This window comes from Rissa tridactyla, chromosome 18 (assembly GCF_028500815.1).
Source record: "Rissa tridactyla isolate bRisTri1 chromosome 18, bRisTri1.patW.cur.20221130, whole genome shotgun sequence".
In the NCBI taxonomy this organism is placed as follows: domain Eukaryota; kingdom Metazoa; phylum Chordata; class Aves; order Charadriiformes; family Laridae; genus Rissa; species Rissa tridactyla.
Window position 1 is genome coordinate 2,441,419 of NC_071483.1, and position 23,087 is coordinate 2,464,505.

Here is a 23,087-nt window from a genome sequence, read left to right on the forward strand (position 1 = left end):
CCGTTTCACAAGTGAAGGTGACACCTCAGGGTGTGCATTTCTTCATATGGGTAGAAAAACTGGGAGAAGATGAGGTTTCTGAACTCCCTAATTCTTCAGCAAATGGGGGTGCCAACAGCGGGAGAGACGCGTGGGTGGCAGTGCCCAGACCCCCCCTCTGCTGCCCACTGGAGCGGGCGAGCGTGCAGAGGCCAGTCAGGGGATGGCTTGGGCTTGTGAGCCTGCCCAAACTCTGAAAATGTTTAACAGTTTTTTCCTGAGTAAAGATACACGATATAATATTGCTAAGCTCAAATCCATGGCTTTGGGTCCTGAAAAAACCCCAACGCACACACAGAAGCAGCCAGAAGGACTTAGAAAGGCTTCCTTCCCCCTAGTCCCCCCTCTCCTCCATCTTCCTCACTCCACACTCGCAGTGATGAGCAGAGCAGATGGCACAATAAACTATAATAAACTGCATAATAAGTGAACAGCACCAAACACAGCCAGCATGTTAAAATAATAGGCAGGAGACAATGAGTCCCTTATATTGCTTTCTTTAATAATCCCTCCCAGGCTTTCTGATTTCTCTGAGCACTTCCCTTTATTTTGCATCAAGCAGGCTGCAAGAGAAGTCTCTTTCCGTGCGCTTGCTTTCTCAGCCCTTCAGGGGATTTATTTAATCTATGTGGTAGTGTCTTGCTGGGCTGATATGCGCAACACTTCCACTGGCTGGTTTTTAGCATTCTGTGTGAGAGCATTTTCCTCTGCCTCATATTGACCCTGAAACCTAAAGGCACTTGGAAATGAGGAGCTGGGGTGAGCAGCAAACCTGCTGGTCTGCGAGAAACGCCAGCGGAGGAACTAGGGGAGAAAGGAGAGAGACCAAATGAATGGAAAATCACTGACATCTGGCTTAAAGTCCAAGAATTGCACATGGAGCTCATGAAGGGACAGAAGATGCTGTCCCTGCCCGGCTGGTCCGGGGCTGGCTGCCGGCAGCGAGACACCAGACCGGGCACAGCTCGGAAACAGCGAACTGAAACTCAGCGTTTTATACCCTGCCCTGCCTGGGCACGTAGAACCAAACCCGGGGGCATGAGGTAGCACAGAAGGGAAAGAAGATATTGGAAGTCGTCAAGCATGAAAAGCTCGTACCGGGCTCAATGAGCAGTGACAGCGGTGGCACAGAGAAGGGACAACAGCCTGGTCTCAGCGCTGCCTTCGACACAGGCCTGGCACTTTCTGCTCCCGTAACGTTTGTCCTGTGGTACTTCCAGTTTTTCAGTGAAAACTACATTTTCTGTAGAAAACCAACAGTATCCTTGAAGGATGTACATGTGGTAGTTTTTAGTGTAGCTGCGGGTTGCGGACAGAGGGAAAGCCGCGGGTCTGCACCCCTGCCTGCAGGGCTCTCCCCGCAGCACGGCCACCCCGTACGCCGCGTCCCTCGGTGGCCACTTCTGCTTGGCCTCCATCGCCCCCCCGCTCACCTGCTTGAGGATCTGAGCCGCCATCAGGTGGCTGCAGTCGAAGATGATGCGGAATTCCCTGCCCCGCTTCATCTCCTTCAGCAGCGGCCGGGCGTCGTCGGTGTCCAGCGGGAGCTGGCGGATTTTCAGGCGGATGTTGTACCTTGATGGGGCCATGATGAGCTCTTGCAGCCGTATGAGCCCTTCAGGCATTGCACAAAGACAAACCCACAGTGTTACAGGAAAGTCTGCCTTCGCCCTGCAGGCTGGGTATCACCGCAAGTTATTTCTTCCTAGGTTATTTTATGGAATGCAATCAAGACTTTCCTCCCTCCCTCAAACGGCCGGTGCTAAAGGCGTATCCAAGCCAAGGTGTCATGTGTCAACCATTAAACCCCCAGATATTTCCAGAGCGGTTGTTCTGGGGCAGCGTGGGTTTCCCTGCCGTTTCCCTGCTGCCCCTGCATCCGCCTCTGGCAGAGCTGGGTTCCCTGCGCCAGGCAGGAAAAGAACAGCAGATCGGTCCTAACCTTTGACAGCTCTGGCATCACGACTTATTTTCTTAAGCAAATGTGCCCTTGGGAAAGGACAGAATATGATAATCAGCTATGCAACAAATTAAAATCCGCAGTATTTACCATGCACAACAGCAGAAGAAAAAAAATTAATATGGGCTGAGATTTATGAGTGGCATAGTTTATAATGGTCACTTAATCACAACTTGTAACTTTCTTACTACCCTTAGAATTCATTTCTTTTTTTACGCAGAAGGTAGAAAGCCAGGCTGGATGCAGCTGAGCAGGAATTATTGGGATCTAATGTTGCAAGAAGAAATTCAGCAGATGCCGATTGCAAGGAGGAAAAGAGAAGCGTGTCTCTCTGCATAGTGGAAGAAATACATTAGAATACGCCACGAAGGGAACATACTGTGACCCACATTTGCAAAACAGGAATGTCACACTGTGTTCTCATCAGCCCTCCCCTAAAGAAACCATTTGGTTTAGTGGAATTAGGTTGGACAGGCTATCCAAAGTGTCTTTTGTTTGGGGTTTTTTTAATCTATAATGCTGTGCAGTGCTTTGCTTTGTTTAACTGTCAACAGCTTGCTTTATGTGAAAAACTTTGTCAGCTATGTTTTAGAGAATTAGCCAGAAAACAAAAAAACTTTCCAGACCTGCTTTTGCATTTAGCTGGGAAACTGCACCCTCAATGGCAGCCGCAGAGCCAGGTCTTGTGCTGATGGGCACCGCGGTGCCAAATCCAGCCGGGCTGAGCCAGATCCCCCAGCAGACAATTAATCCTGCCCTGGACCCTCTGTCGGCCAGGGTGGTGCTGGGGGTTACCCCCTTCCTAAGCGCTTTGGGAATGAAATGTTTCAGAAAGGATCCCAGGGCCTTCTACAATGCGTGCCTGAATGCCGAGGAAGCGGTGTGTCCCCGTGCACCGATCACCGCACGGGGGGTCACTTTGCTTCTTAAAAGGGTTCATTAGAAAAGCTCCTAAATGGGCCCACAACAAATAATCCCCTGGATTCCTCCTTTAAAGCCCCTCCTTTACCTACCTGTGCTGTCATCGTAAACCACAGTGGCTGACCTCCACTTCAAATACTGCACGAGGTCCAGAATGGCGTGGCTAAGGGAGGCGTAGTCGGGATACAGGTTGACATAGAAAGTGTCCTTGTTATCCAACGGGTGATGCTTCCATCGAAGCTGTATGTGGGGGACTTCCAGGGCATTGCAAATAGACTGGACGGCATTGGTGCAGGAGCCTTGGGAAGGTCCAAATATTGCTACCACCCCCAGAGCGAGCTGGTCACAGGCTGGAAGAGGAAGGGGAGGGAAGGAATGATGGGGTCAGTGTCGGACGGGGAGGGAAGGAAGGATGGGGTCGGTGTTGGATGGGGAGGGAAGGAAGGATGGGGTCAGTGTCGTACAGGGCACTGCTGCGGAAGGGCGAGCGTCAGGGCAGTCTGACCTGCAGCAGGGGTCAGCGGATGGACAGACAAACTTCTGGGCATTAACAGCAGCATGGATATTAGGTAATTACAACAGTGAAGAGAGGCAGAGGAATTCTGGCAGGCACGGGTCTGGACCAGTGGTTAGAGGCACAGGGACATTTCCAGAGGAGGGAACAATGGCTGTGGTGTGTTAGAACAGAATTTCTGCACTAGGGATGTTAAAACTGCCAGGGATACACTAAAATAAACAAAGGCATGGCCTACACACCTTCGTTCAGGATTAGAAGCAAACACTGAGAGGAGTTTTGTGAGGTTTGCAGAGGAAAAAAAGAATAGTTGTTCCCCTTATATTAAAATTCCTCTGGAAGGTCGGCTCCCGGAGGAGTTCTCATCTCCATCACTGGCTAGAGCAGGGCACAGTGAGCTGCTGGGTCTTGAGCCAGACCGTGCCTTTTTTTAATGACTAAATGGCCGCAAAGCTGCTAAGTGTGCTGCGCTCTTACCTTTCTTAGTTGCTTCAAAGCTGTCGTGGAAGTGTATCCTCTGAATGTCGTAGGTTAGCGTTGTGTTAGGCAACAAAGTTCTGTTTCTATTAATAATATTGGCAGAAAATCTGAAGGCTTGCTCCTCAGCACTCATAACCTGGGTGTTGGGGCCATCTGCATACTCAAAGATTCCTCCTGCAAGACAAGACAAAGACAGCATTAAGCCGCATAAAGTTTGATTATTAATCTTACATAGCAAGGACGAGAAAACTCTTCGGCAGAGCTGTAGCACTTGCAGGCTGAACAAAGCTTGCTCCCAGGACATTTCCTGGACTGAAATAGAGACGTGAAAACATTTGGGTTTTTGTTATATGCTGGTCCATGAAAGCATTCAGCATGCCAGCTTTGCAGGGCAATAGGGGACAAATTTAAAGACTCGGAATATATTTACGAGGCAGATGAGTGTCTTCCCATAGAACTTTAGGAGCAAACCGTGGAAATTGCGGGCAGGCGTATTGCCCAGCTGCAGAGATGCTCCAGGTGGGGGCTCCGAGGAGTCTCTGGGGTACGAAGGGCACTGCCCTTCCCTCCGCGCCATGCTGGACCCCCTGCCTTGTCCACCCATCTCCACGTCCTCGCGCAGGAGGCAGGCGGTGCAGCACTGCTGCTTGCTATTTTTAGTGACGTCTTTTACTGTTCCTTGTGTTTAGTTACCCAAGTTTTTAATTCAGACCAGCAGAGACTTCTGAATTTGCCTGCCCTACAGCTTATCTGCTCAATAATGCACATCTTGAATGCATGCTTTCCTGTGTTCAAAAGTTGTTAATGCCATTACACCTCCCCAAGGGCAGCAAGCTCGTGTCACAGTATCGCTGGCTTTCTTGGCTCTGTGTCTGTGAGTCTTGTCCCCGGTTCCCCACTGACAGACACTCTAATTGAAGTGACTCAGTGCGGGCGTAAATTATGTAATTGCGTGTCCTTGTCTCGAAGATGTCGGCACCGTCCTGCGCCCGTCCAGAACCACGGAAAGACACATAAACCTCGCTCTGTCTTATTAAAAAGTAAACCAAAATAATTAATGGATGAGCGAGATAAGCAACCGCAGTTGGTAACAGATGGCCTCTGGGTTCATTAGCAGAAGGAAAATCTTCCTCTTCGATTTAAGGTAGACCTAAATGTTTTGTTCTAGACAACAGATGTCTTCTCAGCCCTCCTAGTTTTCAAGCAACTGCATGAATCCTCCTCCAGGAGCCAGAACACATTATCTATGGGGTTTGTGGCAATTTGGTGTAAGCCAAGAGCGCCGCTTTGGCAAGAGCCAAGCTGATGTTTCTGTTGACAGCCATAGTCTGTGTGTCCTCCCAGGAACCCGACCGAAGCCATGGGCTGAGGAACCGCAGTAGCGACGCTTGGAGATTGTCACAGCAAGGGCACGAAGGAAGTTGCAGAAGGCTCTGACTTCTGCTCCCCATGATTGTGGCAAGTCACTTCCCTCCTCCTGCAGACTTTGGCATCTGCGTCCCCAGTTGTAAAGTGTGTGTGCTTAACTAATTTACAGTCATAAACATCCAAAGCCATTTGAGCTGTTCACTGCATGTCACTGGCAGAAAAAAAAAAAAAAATTACTGATCTCAGTACTAACTTGGGTAATAGGGGGAGGAATAAAGAAAAAGAGGCCGAATGCTCATTCTGGAGACCCATTTCAGTCCCATGTGGTTGCCAAGCAAGTCACTTATGCCCAGGTTATCAATATAGAATGCCTAGCAGTACAGGCAGGAGCCTAGAAAATGTATCCAAGCGCCTCTTCCTCACGGGATCACGCCAAAAACATTTGGTTATTGACCTGTGCAAGGAAAATTATTCATCCATTGCAAAGTCTGCACATGCTTGTAGCTCAGTCTAAGTTTCTTAGGGCAGAGAAAGTTCATACAGAATATTACAGCTGAAACAATAAACAAAACTAAAGCGAGCGTGAGATTCATCCCTTGTCTTTCCGTTGAAAGCTTTACTGTCCAGAACATTTTAGCAAAGGATTTTTTGTTTTCTAGCATCATCCTGAAATGATAACTGGGTTCGTGTTACATTGATTATCAACTAGCTGACATTAGGCTTTCTCCTAGCCTAGAGCTTTCAAGGTTGCTTTGGAGCATGTCTTATTATGATAGAATATAGAAGGACTGGGTATGTGGATTATTGGTGTTTGATCCCAAATAAATTCACGTTCCAGACATCCAACTGGATATAATAGGCTTTTTGACAGAAAAGAATTTTCTGTGCAGCCGCCCAGTACCTTGAGTTTAGTGCCAGGCAGTGAGAAAGCAGACAGGCAGAGGTGAATGGATTTCTGGTGATACTGCTGGGTGCCGAATATACTGGGACAAGGGGGAATCTCCCGCAGGTGCCAAGGTGTTGAAGAGCAGCCACCGCATGCCACAGCCTGCTCTTTCCTCGGAACGCTGGGGGACGGGGAGCGTCGGACGCGGGTCTGCAGCCGAGCACAGCCCCGGCCCCGCGGCAGCTCCCGGCTCGCGCTGCCGTCCCTCGTGGCTTCTGCGCCTCTCCTTCAGAGATGCTCATTCCGATCATTATTTAAAGAGCCTAATAACCAGCTTGAAACAGCTGATTAATGCATAATCTTCATCATGATTACATAGCATAACTGGCATTAATTTGAAAAGCCAGATAATTATGAAAATAATTGTTGCAGCTTTTTCATTTGAGCAAAATGGAGAGTATCAGCTTGTGCTATTGAGGGAACGAGGGGTGTGACATCGGCCGGCTGATCACCGGGCTGGGGGGGACCCCTGCGGCCCCGCGTCTTTCCTCAGCGGGAAAGGCGAGGCAATGCAAAGCTGGGCAATCTGCTGCAACGGGGTCGGACGAACCAACCCGGCCAGCTCTCCCCGCGCTCCCCGGAGAGAGTGATCGCGTGCGGGTCTTCCCCCAGTAACCTCCCCAGGACTCTACTCTTATAAAAAGACAGAGAGTCAATGGGCTATAAAAAGCCAACAACAGAATAGTTTCCACTTTTATATACTACCTATAAACAAGTTTCATCTGAGATAGTAAACCAAATGTCCTTTAGCGTTGCTGTCTGTCACTAAACCATTGCTGCCTCCACCCTATTTTTTCTGATATTAATCTCCAAATGTCTTGGAGATTAATTGATGCTGCTCACTTGAGCCGGCGCTAATGACCTTTTCCCAGTATTGCCTCTGTCTGTTCAGGTCCCAGCTTCCCCTTCCTTCTTTCTTTACCTCCCGTAGCTTTGCAGCTGGATAAAAGAGGGCCGTGCTGAGGTCTGTCACGATTTGCAACGTCCTCCTGATGTTCATGAGAGAATTCGCTTCCAGATGTACCCAGGAAGGGACGGCGCCTGTTCCTTGACCGGGCAATGCAGCCCCCAGAGTCCCTGCTGCAGCGCCAGCTCTTGTTCAGCACAAACGGAGGTTTAACAACTCCAGGTTGCCTTTGTTTGCATATACATTTCTCCCTGAAAACCTTCTTTTTATGCCATGTTTGTACGGCCTTTAGCGCAATGGGATCCGGGTCTGGCAATCAGCCTGTAGGAGATGCCTCAGCACAAACCGTCGATATCCTCTCAGGGAGGACAGGATCAAACGCTATCAACTGGTATCACTTACTTTTACTTATTTTTTGGCAGAGTCATCCATTATTACATCTGACTGGATTTTAAATATCAATCACCAGGCAGGTTAAATAATCGCTCAGTTGTCTCTTACCTTTAAAGCAGGCTAATGGCTCTCCAGAGAACGTCAATCAGCAAATGAGAAAACACGCCAATTAGGATCAACTTGCCCTCTTATTATTTTATATTATTTTATTTGATGACCACTGATGTTGTTGCTGAGGTGGGGGTTTAAAAATTCAAAATGAGAATCCAAAGGATATGCCTGAAACTCTTATTTTAGACCCAGACCAGCGGAGCAAGAGCAGGGCAGGCCCCGGGAAGGGGCAGGTGCTGCGCGAGAAGGGAGCTTTAGCTGCAAAACACAGAGGATTTCGCTCTAACTGAGTAGCAGAAAATTAGCCTCTCTGTTCAGGGTAAAATCTGGATCCCACGAAACACCCCAATCCCGCGGATGTCAATCAGAACAGGCCCAAGTCTGTCTGCGCCAAGCGAAGACGCGCTGAGCTCCTCCCGCCCCCAGGAGCTGAGGCTGGAAGAGCTTTGGATGGGCCCCAGGAGGAGCCGGAACGGAGCTGGGTCAATGGGATGGGAATCCTTTTCCAGTGCTTGGGCTCATCCCGAGCTGCGGCTGCGCAGGCTGAACGCAACCAGAGTTATTTTTAGCTTTGTCAAAAGCTAAGTCAAGAAAGTCAAAGTATTTCAGGTTTTCGCTTTCTCCCCTCTTCCCCTTTTTAACAAAACAAACAGCTTCATTCTCAGAAAGAATATTCCAACAGCCCTCAGTGTGTGGTGTGATCTCTTATCTTTTACTCCTTAGAAAATCACTGAGTTACTTAGCTTTGAAGAACAACTATTTCTGATAACACTTTTCTCTCCCCCGCTGACAGTGTTGTTAACACATTTAGACAGCTTTCTGACAGTCTCCTTCCATGTGACATCCTGGAGAAATTCTTGTTTTGAAATAGCTCTTAGTGAGGCTGGAGCCAGCCTGAGCTCCTCCGGCGACGCGGGAGCTCTCCCCTCCCTCTCGTGGACCTCTCCTGCCCCAAATTTTGTGTGTTTTTTCTCCAAGGTCACAAAACATCTGTCTTGTTGAACAGCAGGGTTGGCTGTGGCGAGGCAATTTGTCCTCTTCTGATGGGCTCTGGTTGGGGGACAGCATCGGCAAACGGGCCGATGAGGACCGGTACCCATCGTGTAGCACCTGCTCCTCCAGGCAGGTCCCCGAGGACGGGGGACGGGAGCAGAGCCCTTCCTCACAGCACCTCAGAACTGCTGCTTCTGCTTGTCTGACCAGTCCAGGGCAGAGAATTTCTCTGTCATGGTCCCTCCGGGGCCAGTGTTTGTATGGATAAAGAGAAATGGGACAACACTGGTGGGAAGTAAAAGAAAGTTCTCCGGGGCTGATGTTTGTATGGATAAAGAGAAATGAGACAACACTGGTGGGAAGTAAAAGAAAGTTCTCAGGAGCATGAGGTTGTGCGCTGGGAATGGAGCTAGAACTCCCAGCGACTGCCCGTCGGCGTGGGGCTGTTACAGTCTCAGATGTGATAAAACTGCAGAGAAAGCAGAAAATCCAGAAGGCAATAAATATCACCCAAAAAAAAAAAAAGGAAAAGCAATGACAAATTTGTTCCCAAGAATCTCTGCTTGCACTTTCCCCCAAGGAGCTGCTACTATAAAATGCTCCACAAGTAAACGCCGCTGAAGCTGGAGTCGGTCCCTGGCTCAACCAGGCGTCGAGTGGAGCCCGGGTCTCATGTCGATCCCAGCTGGTGTTCTCCTAAAGGAAACAAATTCATCCTATAAATTGTTGGGGAGCTCCCGAGGAGTGTTGGGGGCTCCCACCCTTCAGCACCCGTTCCGTCGAGAGCCCTTTTCACTGCCCGGGCAGCCCTTGCACCCCGGAGGTGTGTGGGAGCCTCTGCTGTGCTGCTCCTCCCCGGGCTCCCGTGGGGTGTCTGTGTCCATGTCCGTGTCCATGTCCGTGTCTGTGTCTGACGGCAGCAGCCCAGGCTGTGCTCCCTGCGGCAGGGCCATGCATGGGCTCGATGCAAGGGCAATAAACAGAACTTGCAAACTTATTGAAACAAACCTTCTGAGAAGGAACTGGAAACCATTTCTTAGGTCTGTCAATCCGTTTCTGACTTTCACAGAACAACGGCACGGCAGGATCTGAGTTCTGTCCCCATAAACTGCTGCTGATCATACATCAGCCCTGTCACTTCAGTGTGGCACTGCTTAATGTGATGCAGCACAGCCACAGCTCCAAAGCAATTTCAGGCTTCATAACCACCCCCGACGCACGGGAGCCCCCGCGCAGGAATCTGCTGCTGCTCACAGGCCCTCGCTGGCCCTGCCCGGGGAGGTGCTCCCTCTCTGGATGCTAATTGCTAAAAACCCCAGAGGAGGATCTGACTCCGAACACGGGACGAGGATTAACCTCCGAGCCGGTGTGTCTGCATCGCTTACACTCACACGCTGCCTCTATCCGTTATGCATCTCTCTTGTAAGAACTGGGAAAGGAATGGGGCCTGTCTCCGAGCAGACAAACGTGTCTCTCCCGGCAGTTTCTCTGGTGCCCAGGGTATTTCCAGATGTATTTTCCGAGGGCCCCTGGGTTCACTCTGCCTGCACGGACTGACGATGCCCATCATGTACCTCCCCCACTGGAAGTGTCCCCTGTGTCCCCGGTTCCCTGCAGCCAATGGAGCCATGCGGGGGCTCAGCGCAGCCCCGCCATGCTCTATCTGCCACTCAAAGAGCCTGGTGGGGGGGTTCACGTCTGCCCCAGCTTGTATGGCCAGATTTGCTCCCTCACGGCCTTCAGAAGAGGCGAGACCTGGGGCAGGGAAGGCAGCTCTCGCCGTGCACTGAGCCCCCCGTGAGCTCAGAGGAGGGAGAGACAGAGGGGAACCGCCGGTCCCCGCGGTGGCCAGGAGCTCCCTGTCCCCATCCCCACAACATGGTCAAAAGCAAACGTGAAAATTCAGATTTCCAACCCTAATGGCAGCCCCAAGGCACCAGCAGCTTCCGCCAGGACAACCGCCACTGTGAGACATGGGCACAGGGCCCAGCACTGGGGGGCTGGTCCCACGCTTGGCTGCTTGCCCCCAGCCATGTCCCCCGCACTGCTTCCCTCTGGGGGGGTCCTGGGGACCCACTGCCGCTGGCGGGGGGAGCTGGCAAACCCAGGAACACCCCCAGGATCTCGGATTCCACCACGTTTCGCAGCAGAGTGAAAGGCCAGGTACTTGCTGAGCAATGCCAAGAAAATGAATTCAAGCAGAAAATCAGATCTGCAAAACGTGTGTGTCCCATACGGAGGGATTTTCCCCCTGCCAGGACAGACACCCGGCACAGCAGGTTCAGCCCTTCCCAGGAGACGGCGTTTCCCTCTTTTCTCATTTTGATATTGAATATGCGAAATCCTATTTCATTTGCACTGTATTAGGTACTTCATGTCGCAGGGGGTGACATTCTTGTACGTATAAGCTGTTTAACAGACGAGCAGTCAAGTGGCAAAGAAATGCATTATTAATGCTTCTGGTTAAATTAACTGATTAAAAACACTGTAGCTAAAATGTATATATCAGCACTTTACTCACACTAAATGAGAAATTAATGGAATATGGCGGCTTGTTTTGTTAATGAAGAGTAGATAGGGATGCTCTGGAGAGGGATGCGGCCTCTAATGGAAATTAGCGGGGGGTCCGTGGGCCACAGGGTTTGGTGTTTGGGCCAGGAGTTGGTGTCCTGGCCAGCGCGTCCGGGCGCGGGCACGGCTCGTCCTGCGGGGCCGGGGCACGGCGGGGCACACGGAACCAACGCCTTCGGGCTTCTGGAAACAAACTTTCTCCTCGTTTGCGGCTCCTACTGGCTTGGCCTAATTGGCAATGTTTCCTCTGCCATTTCTTTGAACGAGCTGTTCTGGTGGTGCATGTTTTACATCTGAGAAAGAGCGTTTACCGCAGCAGCAGCACGTAACCCTGACCAAGGCAGCGGATCAAAGCGCTAATCTGAGATCAAAGGCCTTCAGCAGTGCTACAGCAGAAAGAAATTAACTTAGCAACAGATTTCTTAATGATATTTACATTTTTAATTTGCATAATACATGATTAAAATGAAATGGGCATTTTTATTTTTTAAGCAGGCTCAATTAATTAAAAAAAAAAAAAAGCGGCATCATAATCTCCTAGGAATAGATCCCCAGCAAGATAAGGGCGATGAAAATGCCAGGAAACTTTCAATTTACCCAACCCACAGCTCACAGCATAACGCAGATCTCCACAAGTGACCAGTGAGTTGCAGCCCAAGATGCCCCCGAGAGGCAGAGAGCCAGAGGGTGCCCAGTGGCACCCCGTCGTACCGGTTTCCCTCACTGGTGGCTGGGAAAGGCTCCCAGGGGCGCTGCAGTTTAGCGTGAAGCTGGCTTCTTTCTCGGCAAAAGGCAGATCTTGCAAGCTCTGGGCTACTCGCTCTCGAATCGTTCTTACTATCGGGTACATCACCGAGTACTTGGGCTCTGGAAAGCTGGGGAGGGACGTTTTACAAGGCATGTAGTGATGGGGTGAGAGCTAATGGTTTTACACTGGAAGAGGGGAGATATAGATTAGATCTCAGGAAGAAATTCTTGGCTGTGAGGGGGGTGAGCCCCTGGCCCAGGTTGCCCAGAGAAGCTGTGGCTGCCCCATCCCTGGAGGGGTTCAAGGCCAGGTTGGACGGGGCTTGGAGCAACCTGGGCTGGTGGGAGGTGTCCCTGCCCAGGGCAGGGGGTGCCACTGGATGATCTTCCAACTATTCTATGATTCTAAGATTCTAAGATTCGTTAGCAATTCAGACTTTTTGTGCGTGGGCTGCCAGAGGTGTGGAGTGAAAGCGCCATATTCATTCCTGTCCCCACTTTGGGACCCTGCGCTGCTGGGGGGAGCACCCAGGCTGGCCCGTGCCCACCAGCGCGGGGCCAGCCCCTGACCAGACCTGCCCAGGGCCGGGCCCCCGCCTGGGCTGCACCTGCTGCGACCAGCCCCCTCCCCAACACCTTGCTGAGACTGGGGAAACTCAGCAGACTTGGCCTGGAAATCACCGATGGCCGAATAAATCGGGCATGCTCCGATGTCATTTTTACGGTCGTGCTTTGGGCTATAAGCAAGTTTTAAACTGTAATATATGGGAGAAAAAAAAATGTCTGAAAGCTTAAAATTATTCAGGATCTGTAATATAGGGTTTAGGCAACACAGCTGTAAGTATATTTTTCTATTGTGTTTTATTGGCCTGTGGAGTAATCTAGTGTTGGGTGTGATGTCCATCTGGCGCCCGGCTCGAGTGAAATACGAAGCGGAGAAGCAATGCCACAGCTGGAATAAATCCCGGCTCACGCCTGTGATTGACTGGGCTTGTAACAAAACCTGCGGGATGATAAAATACTTCAGGTTTGTCTTTATTATGTACTGCAGAGCTCAGCGCTGGCGCCGTGTCTCCCTGCACACCCTCTCCGGCTTGGGCCCCCCCTGCCACCGCCGCGCTGTGTGTGCACAGAGGTTAATTATGGGTGCTACACGCGCAGAGATTAATTATGGGTGCTACAGCAGAGCCTCCACCCGAGCCGGGAAAGGCTTTTCTCGCTTATCCCAGTGCAAATCGGGTCCCACTGGCTAATTTGTGAAAATTCATGGTAAACTGAATACAGGGTGTTGAAAACCCGAAAATGCTTTTTGGGGGGGGAAATAAATTGCCTTCTGAGTTAAAGGGGAATTTGCAAATCTGTGGGCTGCGCACCAAGGGAGCTCGTCCCAGGGGCACGAGAGCGCTGGACCCCGGGGGGTCCTTCCCTCCCGGCTCCTAGCTCCTCTTTTACCTGGAAATAGAAATATACCTGGTAGAAATACAAAAGTGTCCTGCAATGAAATGAAGTCTTACGTAAAAATCCAACCCAATTAAAATTACAATTATTGCGTGTTAATTAAATTCGTCTTAAATATTCATTGCTAAGCCCCAGCTAATAAATGTTAATACCCACCTGGCATGTAGCGTATAATATTAGACTTAAGAAATCTAAATTAAATCCTACACTTCATTTACAATGTAACCAAATACCGGCAGTCAACTGATTGTTTCTCATTCTTGTGTTGATGCTTCCAAAAATCAGGCCTTGAAGTAAGATGATGCATTGAATAGCAAATGCAGTTCTGCAAATATTATGACATGTTGTTTGTCATCTGCCCTAAATATTTAACGGTTCAGTTTTACAAGATTTTTATGCCACATGCTGAGGATTTGCTCCCAATACATGCTGGATTGGATTGACGACATGGATTCCATTCAGGAGCTGACAGCCCCAAACCCTCGTCGGGGTCTTTGCTGTTACCAGCTTCTGGTTTTGTCCCCCTCTTTTAAAAAAAGAAAGCAGAGAAAGCGGGGGAAAAAAACGCTACGGAGTTCTCTGGAAAAATTGTTTCTGCTTAATCCCATCTACTTTCTACAGAAAAACCTTTATGTAGGAAAAGATCAAAGGTCTGTAATAGATTTGGGCAGATTTGCGAGGTGCGCGGTGCGGGAGGGAGCGCAGGGCTCCCGGTGATTAAACCGCCTTGTGCTGCTGGCGCTCAGGGGCAGCCAGAGATGGAATTGGGAGATTTAGACACCTATTTTAGCCTTTTTATCTTCCTATTTTAATGTAGTTAAACAGAGAGAAAGCCCAGCCTTTGCCAGGCTGTCGTGCGTGTGGGTGCTTGAGCTGGGGGCGGTGGGGAGCGGGGGCTGCTCCCAGGCAGGGTTTGGGGACGGGACCTGCCCCCCGGCTGCCCCGGCCGGGCTCCAGGAAATAACTCTGGAGCCCATTTTTGGTGGGATGGGGTTTTTCCTATCGATTTCTAGGTGGTCGCTGCGTAGGGAGCGAGCAGGGAGGGAGGAAGAGGAGGGTTCCTGGCAGCGCGGCGCAGGGAGCCCCCAGCCCCAGCACACCCTGGGGAGAGGCCAGTGCTGCCTCGGCACCATCCGTGTCTCGTGGGGAAAAAAGGCTCAGGAGTTTCTAGATATTCCTTTACAATCTGCCTTGCGCGGTGGGAAAGACCTGCCTAGGGTAGGCATTTTGTAAATGCACAATGTTCAAAATTTTTTATGAATGGTTGTTTTTCCTTTTATTTTTTTTTACCCCATTTCTTAATGGTTAATTCTGAATGTCCAGGGTAATTACAGCTGAAAGATTTGCTGACTTAAAAGCAGCACTTTATTCTGGGGAATGAAAGAAAAAAAAGGGAATGACAAAAGGGCCTGCTCTGAAAAATGCTTTCATTATTTTCCTGTCATCTGTACTCTCGATTTACAAACAGCTACACACGGAGCAGGGGGACGTGCTGGAACTGCCCGGCAGCACGACCGCAAAGGAATTTTAAATTCCCCTAAATGATCAAAATCGGCTATTAAAAATCTTTTCTACCTCATGAAAATGAGAACGATGCACATGAAAGAGCACGCGCCTGGAGCCGTGATGGGTGCCCTTGGCTGAACACGCGCTCGCTCCGGGCTGAGCGTGGCCGTACCGCGGGGTCCCCATCGCGGGGCTGGCACCTGCCTGCGTCTGGCCACGCGTCCTGGCTGCCCAGGAGGTTTTATTGTGCTTTTGGCCCCGCTGCCCAAGGCCAGGGCTTGGCACGTGGTGTGTGCGGAGCTGGTTTCACACCAGAGCGGGGTCCTGAGCGCGTCCACGCTGGGGTGGAGCAATAGGACGAGGGGTAATGGTTTTAAACTAAAAAAGGGGAGATTTAGATTGGATATTAGGAAGAAATTGTTTGCTGTGAGGGCGGTGAGTCCCTGGCCCAGATTGCCCAGAGAAGCTGTGGCTGCCCCATCCCTGGAGGGGTTCAAGGCCAGGTTGGACGGGGCTTGGAGCAGCCTGGGCTGGTGGGAGGTGTCCCTGCCCAGGGCAGGGGGTGCCACTGGCTGGGCTTTAAGGTCCCTTCCAACCCGAACCATTCTATGACTGTGGGAAAACGGGGTTGGATGGTGCAGCGAGAGGGGACCAGACCTGTCGGAGAAGCCAGGCTCCGTCCCGCTCCGCACCCAGCTCCGGGGAGAGCAGCACCGGCCACAGGGCACCCTACGAGCACCCAAACGTCTCCCACCACCTCCCCTCCTGCCCCCAGAGAGGTGACAAGCAGCGAGTGCCACCTACAGCGTGTCCCCGCTCGGGGCTGGGAGCTGCTCTGCCGGGTGATCCCACTGCCGCACCGACAGGGCTGGATGCGGTTCAGTATGAAATGAACCAAATGTGCGCTAATGAAGCTGAATATTCATTATTATGACTAAACAAGCTAAGTGAATCACAAAGTGAGTAAATTATTAGTTTGGGAGCTCAGAAAAGGGGAAATTTGAAGACCGTTCCAATTATAGAGGAGGTGGAATAGGAAAACTTTATTAATAGGTTCAAATCCAATTAAAAATGCATGTTAGTCATGGTACAGTGCTTCACACCTTTGTCATAAGTGACAAGGGAAGTAACTGTACCACTTGCCTGCTCAGCAGTGACCTCCCCACTTAATTGCTCACACCAAACCCCAAAGCTTTGATGTTTTGTGATAATTCCAAGATTTATCATAGCGATCACTGTTTATTTAATGCTAAGGACACTGTTTCCTCAACTACAGCATTATGAATTACCAGGGATTATGTGTTCAGTGGCTACTATTGATTCATGCAGAGCTAATTAATGAGATAACATCACCCAATCATAAACATGAGCAATAACACATGCCTCGTTAGCACAAACGAGCAAATTGCTACAGGGAGCACGGAGGGTGGGGGCAGGTCTCTGTAAGGGTTAATGGGGTAATATCTACTGATGGAAGTAAAACTTCTTTTCTGAACTCTTAAGCAGCCCATGACAAGCAGCACCTGCCTGCGGCTCTGTGGGCAGCTGGGTTATTGCTGCCCCCTAATTGCCCTGTGGGGTGGGTATTTCTGCCCTGGGGGGCAGCTGGGGCTGCTCTCAGGAGTGCTGGGAGAGGCTGAGTGACTGGAGCATGAAGCAGACCTGTGGAGCTTAAGGTATGGTTGTTGAACTTTCTTTAGATTAAAAAAAAAATCCTTTTTTGTTATTTGGAGCCTCTCCTGTAGGTGATATGGGAGCTAGCACCTTCTGCCAGCTCTGGAGCGCGGCGTGGCTGAGGAGGCCTTTGTAGGAATGGGGTTTTGGCCAGGCAACTGGTGAGACTGGGAAGGCGGCTCGAGTCTGGGAGCTCCCTTTGCTGCCGGGAGCAGAGCCCTGCTCAGGCCCAGGTCTCCCACCCCTGTGTCCCTGCCGTGGTCCCAGGTCTGTTAGCACAGGGTAAGGCACTGCGGGTGAGACTGAAAGGTAAACGGACTGGTTCCCGTGGTGTGTTAAATAACTGCTTACTTTCTTACTTTTTTCTGGAGTTGGTTTTGGTTCCCCCCCCGCTATTTCCTTCATTTTAGGTGAATCAGTATCTCCTGTGTGATGGCTGTATGGAGTAAACTAAACTGGGAGATATAAGCTAACGGTATGATGCATTGAATGGAAAAAATTATTTGTTGTAAGTTCGGCAAAGTCAGGAGGAAGGGACAGTTGTGAGCGAGAGATGCAAAAGGAGCTTAAAATGCAGCTGAGCTGAATTTGACTGTGATTATAAAGTGTATTCAAGGAAGAGATTTCTGACAGGAGAGCTGAGGAGTGAAGGTTTCCTATTTCCCACCCTATTTATAAACCTGTGAACATGAGCTGGCATCTCCCCTCCCCGCAGTGGGGTTACACTCAGCAGACTGTCTGTGGGCAAACAACGTGAAGTTGGGCAAAACAATCCTCCCCCTCCTCCTCCCACGCGTGGGAGGCGCAGCCGTGGGGCAGCCCCACGGGGGTTACTGCGGCCATGTCTGGGCCGAAGACCTGCGTCAGGGACAGTGTCCCTGAGTTATCCACAAATTTACAGATGACTGGTGCAGAACTCAAGTAATATCTTCCGTTTCAAAGAGCTAAGTGAGGAAAAAACCAAGATTAATACGTGGAAGGGTCCATCCAAAAGCAAACGTGGAGAGGATGCTGCAGACACATACCCTGCCATAGTGCCGAGCATCAGGTTTATGTATTGCTTTCTTCCTGATGCGTGTAATATATTTAAAGGCTATTTGGAAAAGGTGCTTCTAGCATCTTCTAGCCCAGCAGTAAGTGGGACTTTGCTGGGAGCAGCAGTGGATCCGCTGAACCGAAGCGTCGGGTCACTGCCACGCGCCCTGTGCAAAATGCTGAATTAAGCGCCTGCAGATGCGTCGGTCCCAGTACTGTCCCGAGGGCGGCTGGGGAACCTGCAGGGCGCCCAGCCAGCTCTAGAAGCTGTGGAATTGTGTATCGCTCTGCCCCGTGCCGCCTGGGATGGTTCCGCATGCATGGCCATGCTGGGCACGGGGGGAACCTGTGCTGCTGCAGGGCGTTGGGCGCGAGCCCCCGCCGCAGAGCTGTGTCCCCCCCGGTGCCACTGCGCAAGCAAAGCTGGTGCCCAGCGAGGTGGCTGGGCTGGGGGGCACGGGGGGGTGGCGTTGTGCGTGTCCTGCTCTGTGCCAGGCTCTTTAAAGCCGGTATCACAACCCCCTGCTCTGCCATGAGCGTGTACGGTCCGTGTGCTTCGTGGGATTCCCTTAATTAAAATCAACTAGTAACATATTGGGGCTGTAATAATGAAAATACTTGAGTTAGCATTGGAAATCAATTGCGTTATTTCTGGTTGTGCTGTGGACCTTGCTGTTGAAATGTAGAAACAATGAGGAAAAGACCTAAAACTAAAACATGACGTGAGCTATAAGGCCCCTTCATGCTGGTGTGCTCTTCCCTTTCCTTCGCCCCGTACAAGTGCAGGGGCGGGTGCAGCAGTGCCCCGGCAGAGCCCCCCCTCCCTGGGGCAGGAGAGGGGCAGCTTCTGGGATGGTCCCAGCTGTGGAGATGACCTTGCCCTCCCCTGAGCGGGGAGCAGTGCATGTCCCCTGGCTTTGCTCGGGTCCCTCTTGGGCAACTACTTGCAAGAAATGCAGTGAATTATTTTACTACTTAAATACTGTTTATGGAAACACTTCAAGGCCTGACCTAAGTCACATCTCGCCAGACAACGAGTTGGAGTAACGCTACTGCTCAGTGCTTCGCTTGGCTTTGTAGTATAAAGAGAATACTACAGCTTTATAGTGTAAAGTGAAAAACCAGACACCAGCCAGAAGGCAAGGGGCGGGGGAAAAAAGATGTGACTTTTAAAACTGGTAGGTGGTGAATGCTGTCCCTCCCACCTGGCCAGCAGGTCTGGGGACTCACTGGGGAGCTCGGGGCCACACGACGCCTGCCTGGCCCCTCCTGCTAGACAAGAGCTGTTTAATGCCCGCAGCGCGGTGTGCGACGCGGGCTCTGACCGCAGGGAGGAAGCCAGCCCAATTTAACAGCATGTGGCAGCTGCTCTGGGTTTTACCCTGCGGGCCCCCCTGGCTCCCCGAGGGGGACAGGACCCAGCTCAGCGAGATGAGGACGGCGGCGAGATGTGACAGGGTCTGCAAGTGGTGAGAAGGCATCAGCTCTTATTTGCACAGATCCGGGGGAGGGTGAGTGGAGATAGTGAAGATCAGATGGAAATTTTAGGCTGGACTTCAGAAAGAGCTTCCTTGCTGCAAAGCCAACAGACTGAGGACGCAGCCTCTTAGGATGGAAACCTTCCTGCTGTCGCAGATGAACTCCCACTGCTGTCCCCCCACTCCTGGCCTGTGTCCTCAGGAATGTCCTCCCAGAGACCTTGCAGGATAAATGAGGCTCCTGGGAACTGCTACAGCCAGGACAAACTGTTTTTGGTTGACAGACAACCCCAAATAGTGGGTGTGCTGCAGTACTTGTGACACGATGAGGAGCAATGCTTCAATTTAGACGCTCGCTTTGGCAGAGCTGCGTAGGGAGGGTGGTGGAACAAGAAACCCACAGGGCAGCAGAGTCCTGCTTCTTCCCTGGAGACCAGGCAGTGTCCTGGGCTTCTGCAGAAATCATTTTGGATGTGCCACGTGCTTCACAACCATTCAATAAACCAGCTTTCCCAGTTGCCCCTCTTTAAACCGCCTGTGACAGAGGATTCCCCGAAGAGCCAAGCTGGCCACGCTGACGGCTCAATCACAAAGCAGGGGATGGCTGTGAGCTCTAAGAATTGCCTCCTCATCCTCCTGCAGCCACCCAGCTCAGATCTCTCCTCTTTCTGCCCCTGTGCTTTGAGCTGCCCAGGACAAGCATCACCTCCCCATTGCTGGTCCGCTCTTGCAGGCGGGAGCAGCTCCTGCCAGCGCCGCCTGCGCAGCATCTCCCCGGCTCCGGCTCACAGCCTGCTCCGCTCCCTCTTCATCTCCTCCGTCCCCCCTGCCTGAAAACTCCCTGGCGATTGCGGGGCTGCAGATGGATCCGGATGGACAGACAGCGCGGGTGGACCAGCAGCTTGTCCTGCTGACCCCTGTCCTTGGCTCTTCTTCGGTGTCCCCCCCCCCCCAATACCTCGCTCTGCTTCCTCGCCCTGCAGCTTTGCAGCGCTTTGCGGGGGGGGACACACCAAAGGGGCTGTTTGGGGAGGCACCTATTTTAAAAAATAAGCTGTCGCTTCACAGTGAAAAAGAAACCCTCACCTTCACATTTTTTTAAAGAAAAGGAAATGCAACTGTTAAATGCTCTCCTGGTATGTTGTCGAGCAAATGGAAGGAAGTGTCTGGAAGCCGTGCTGTAATGGCTTGTGATGCTTTCCCACCCAGGAAAGCACTTGGAAAATCACTGGGAGGAAAAAAATCTTAGTTTACTCTGCAGGAACCCTGGGTTTTATGCCACTTTTGAGTTAGTGTGAGGAGCTTTAGGACAGTGAAAGCTCCACTCGGCTGAAGAAAGGACAAATGTTCCCAGGGTGGAAATTTGCTCCAGTTATTGGTATTAGGAAATTTATAGCTCCCCTCCTTGTATTCGCTGTGACCTGCCAGCAGTGACTAAAAATTCAAGGTAGTGTCCATGTCCCCACGAGCCAGGTCGAGCCCTGCTTGCTGGGGGAGGGCTCTCTGGAGAGGGTTTAGCTCTGGTTTGGCTGGAGATGAATGACCGGCAGTTGCAGGTTGCAGCAGCGCAGCTGGGGGGTAGATGGAGTGAGAGCTTTCCCCGGGATGACAGGCACAATGCGGCCATGTGGGGGTTTTCTGAGCCGTAATTGCTTTTCTTGGATGAAGCAGCAATGGGAACTGGGAATGAAATTGGTGCCGTGTTCGCACATTCACAGCTGGGGGTACCCCTTCACGGCTGAAATGCAGGAGGAGATGAGGAGATGCTGCCTGGGGCTTTCCCCAGGGCTGTGCGGGGTGAGGTGTCCCCAGGCAGAGCGGTCACCAGGGGGTCTCCGCCTGGCCCCTGCTTGCTTGCAAACACTTTTATTTTTAGACAAGAGCTGTTGCTAATGGCCTGGTGATCTGTGGGTGTTTCTTACCCTTGAGGAGAGGCAAACGTGGAAGGAGAAGCTGTGCTTGATATTAAACACCCCCAGTTCAGGGGTATTTCCTGAGGAAAAATGACCAAAGGTGGTGAGCAAGTGATACAAAGGGAAACTATCGCCTGAACTAGCAAAACAGCGCTCAGTCCTACAGGGCTCTGACGCTGAGCTGGTTTGCAGCTTCGCTCTTTCAAACAATCCTTTGGGATGTGCCTGCTTTCTGACAGGGTCAGGAACGACAGGGGCTTTGTACACACGACAGGTAACTGGATGGCAGCATGATGAGCTGGAAAGGGATGTAACCGAAAGCATTAGGAGATGCATTGGAACTTCCATAACTTAATCTAAACTTAAGTGCTGAAATCTGGGGAAAATCAGATTTTTCTTGTCCCTTCTTGCTGGCTTCTTAGCAGGAGCGACCTATCTTTTGAGGACGTGGAAAACCCGAGCGAGGGCTTGCGGTTTGATGCTGTGTTTGTCCATCTCTGCTTCGCCTGGGTGAGCCTGGCCCAGCCCCAGCTGGGTGGAGCAGGTCCCGTGTCCCCCGGCTGTCCTGCAGGTCTGGGGGAGCTGCTGCCCCTGCTCCTCACCCAGGCTTCAGCACAAAAAGTGACTTGCAAATCCTCCTCCGGAAAACTTGGGCCACATCCCTGACGGTACCCTACCCTGCTCACTTCAGGGATTTTAATTGCCATAATCCTTTTCCATGTTGTAGTAATATAGCGCTCGCTTCCCCAGTAAACAAGAGTTAATTTGGGTGCATTCAGTTCCTTGGATTTGGGAGGCTCTTCCTGAAGCATTCATGTTGAACTAACAAATTTTTATTAATGCTTTCAAATGGAGATGCAAATGATGTGTTATCTCAGATGTCAGGCTTGATGAAACCAAAAATCCCTGTGGTTCAACCTCTGCTCCTCCCGCTTTGTGTGGCGGAGCCTTAATGCAGTAATGATATTGCAATACCCTCGGAGATGAATACAGAAGCCCTAACTGGATTAGCATGCTGAACTGTTTATTCCAGCTGGGCTTTCTTGGCTCACAAGAGCTTGTCTGAACTTCATTCATTAACGTGCTGTTAAAACAAGTGAATGGGTTTGAAATGTAAGTTTGGTCTTTCTGCTTCCCCTCACCTGAGCAAGCGCACAACCATTGCTTCCTCCTGCAGAGTAATCCAAGCACAAATCCTTGGAGCAGCCAGGTTAATCTCTTCGGCAATTGCAGCCGGTCAATAGAATCCAATGGAAGGGTGAACATATTGGATTGGGAGGCAGAGATAACCCGGTTATTTCCTTTATCCCTTAATGAAGGGATGGCTGCCCAGCGCTCTCATTCTGAGGATCGCACAGCGGCGTGGGGGCAGCCGGCTTTGGCTGCTGAGGATGCAGCAGCTCCTGCTTCATGCGTGTCCCTGGGTGGCTGCTCTGCTGGGGACCGCGAGGACAGGTCCCCTCGGCTGGTGGGCAGTTACGGTGATAGCTGAATGTGCTACGGAGATGTGTGCGGCCACCTGTGTGCTGAGGTGCGGCTTTTTTCCTCTATGCAGATTTTACTGTTAATAATGCTATTTTTAGCTTCTCCTTCCATAACTCATACAAGCATGTATTTTTGTTCTCTTTCAAATATATCTTACTAGCAAATCTGAAACACATTCTATTGCATGCGTATAAGAAACTGATTTTTTTTTTCCTTGAGAGTTCTTCAAATAATCCTTGCTTGTTAAGTGCTGAAACAAAGATATGTGAAGGTCTATTTCTGCAGGAGGGACATACATTAAAGGTCACAGGGAGAAGATACGAGGGTTGCCTATGGAGCTAAAGGGATAAACACAAATGCCTTTCTCTCATCCTCTTGATGCTCACCCGCCACCAGTGGCAATAATGCAGCCTTTCCCGCAGGAGAGGAGCGGGGGGAAAGGCACCTTAGCTGTGCTGAGGAGCTACGTCTGCTGAATCTCTTTCTGCGAATTTTCATTTTTTAAAATAGTATCAGATACTAATAACCAAGCCTTTTCCTGGTTTAATAACAAGGAATCTTCCCAATGTCAATGGCATTATTAGAAAC

The 23,087-nt window shown here is 50.9% G+C and overlaps 1 protein-coding gene across 2 annotated transcripts in view; it reads right to left on the bottom strand.

The window, feature by feature from the left end:
- Positions 1-23,087, bottom strand: part of GRIK3 (glutamate ionotropic receptor kainate type subunit 3) — a 119,311-nt gene that overhangs the window by 48,591 nt on the left and 47,633 nt on the right. Inside the window, exons 1-4 of one of the 2 annotated variants that reach the window (XM_054223933.1) lie at positions 7,637-7,728; positions 3,912-4,088; positions 3,013-3,270; positions 1,473-1,654 (exon numbers count right to left, since the gene is read on the bottom strand). In XM_054223933.1, the coding sequence (XP_054079908.1) occupies positions 1,473-1,654; positions 3,013-3,270; positions 3,912-4,047 (576 nt within the window). In that variant the 5' untranslated portion in view covers positions 4,048-4,088; positions 7,637-7,728. Of the gene's footprint in view, positions 1-1,472; positions 1,655-3,012; positions 3,271-3,911; positions 4,089-7,636; positions 7,729-23,087 lie in introns of those variants that run through there. The other variant, XM_054223932.1, reaches the window with a different exon arrangement.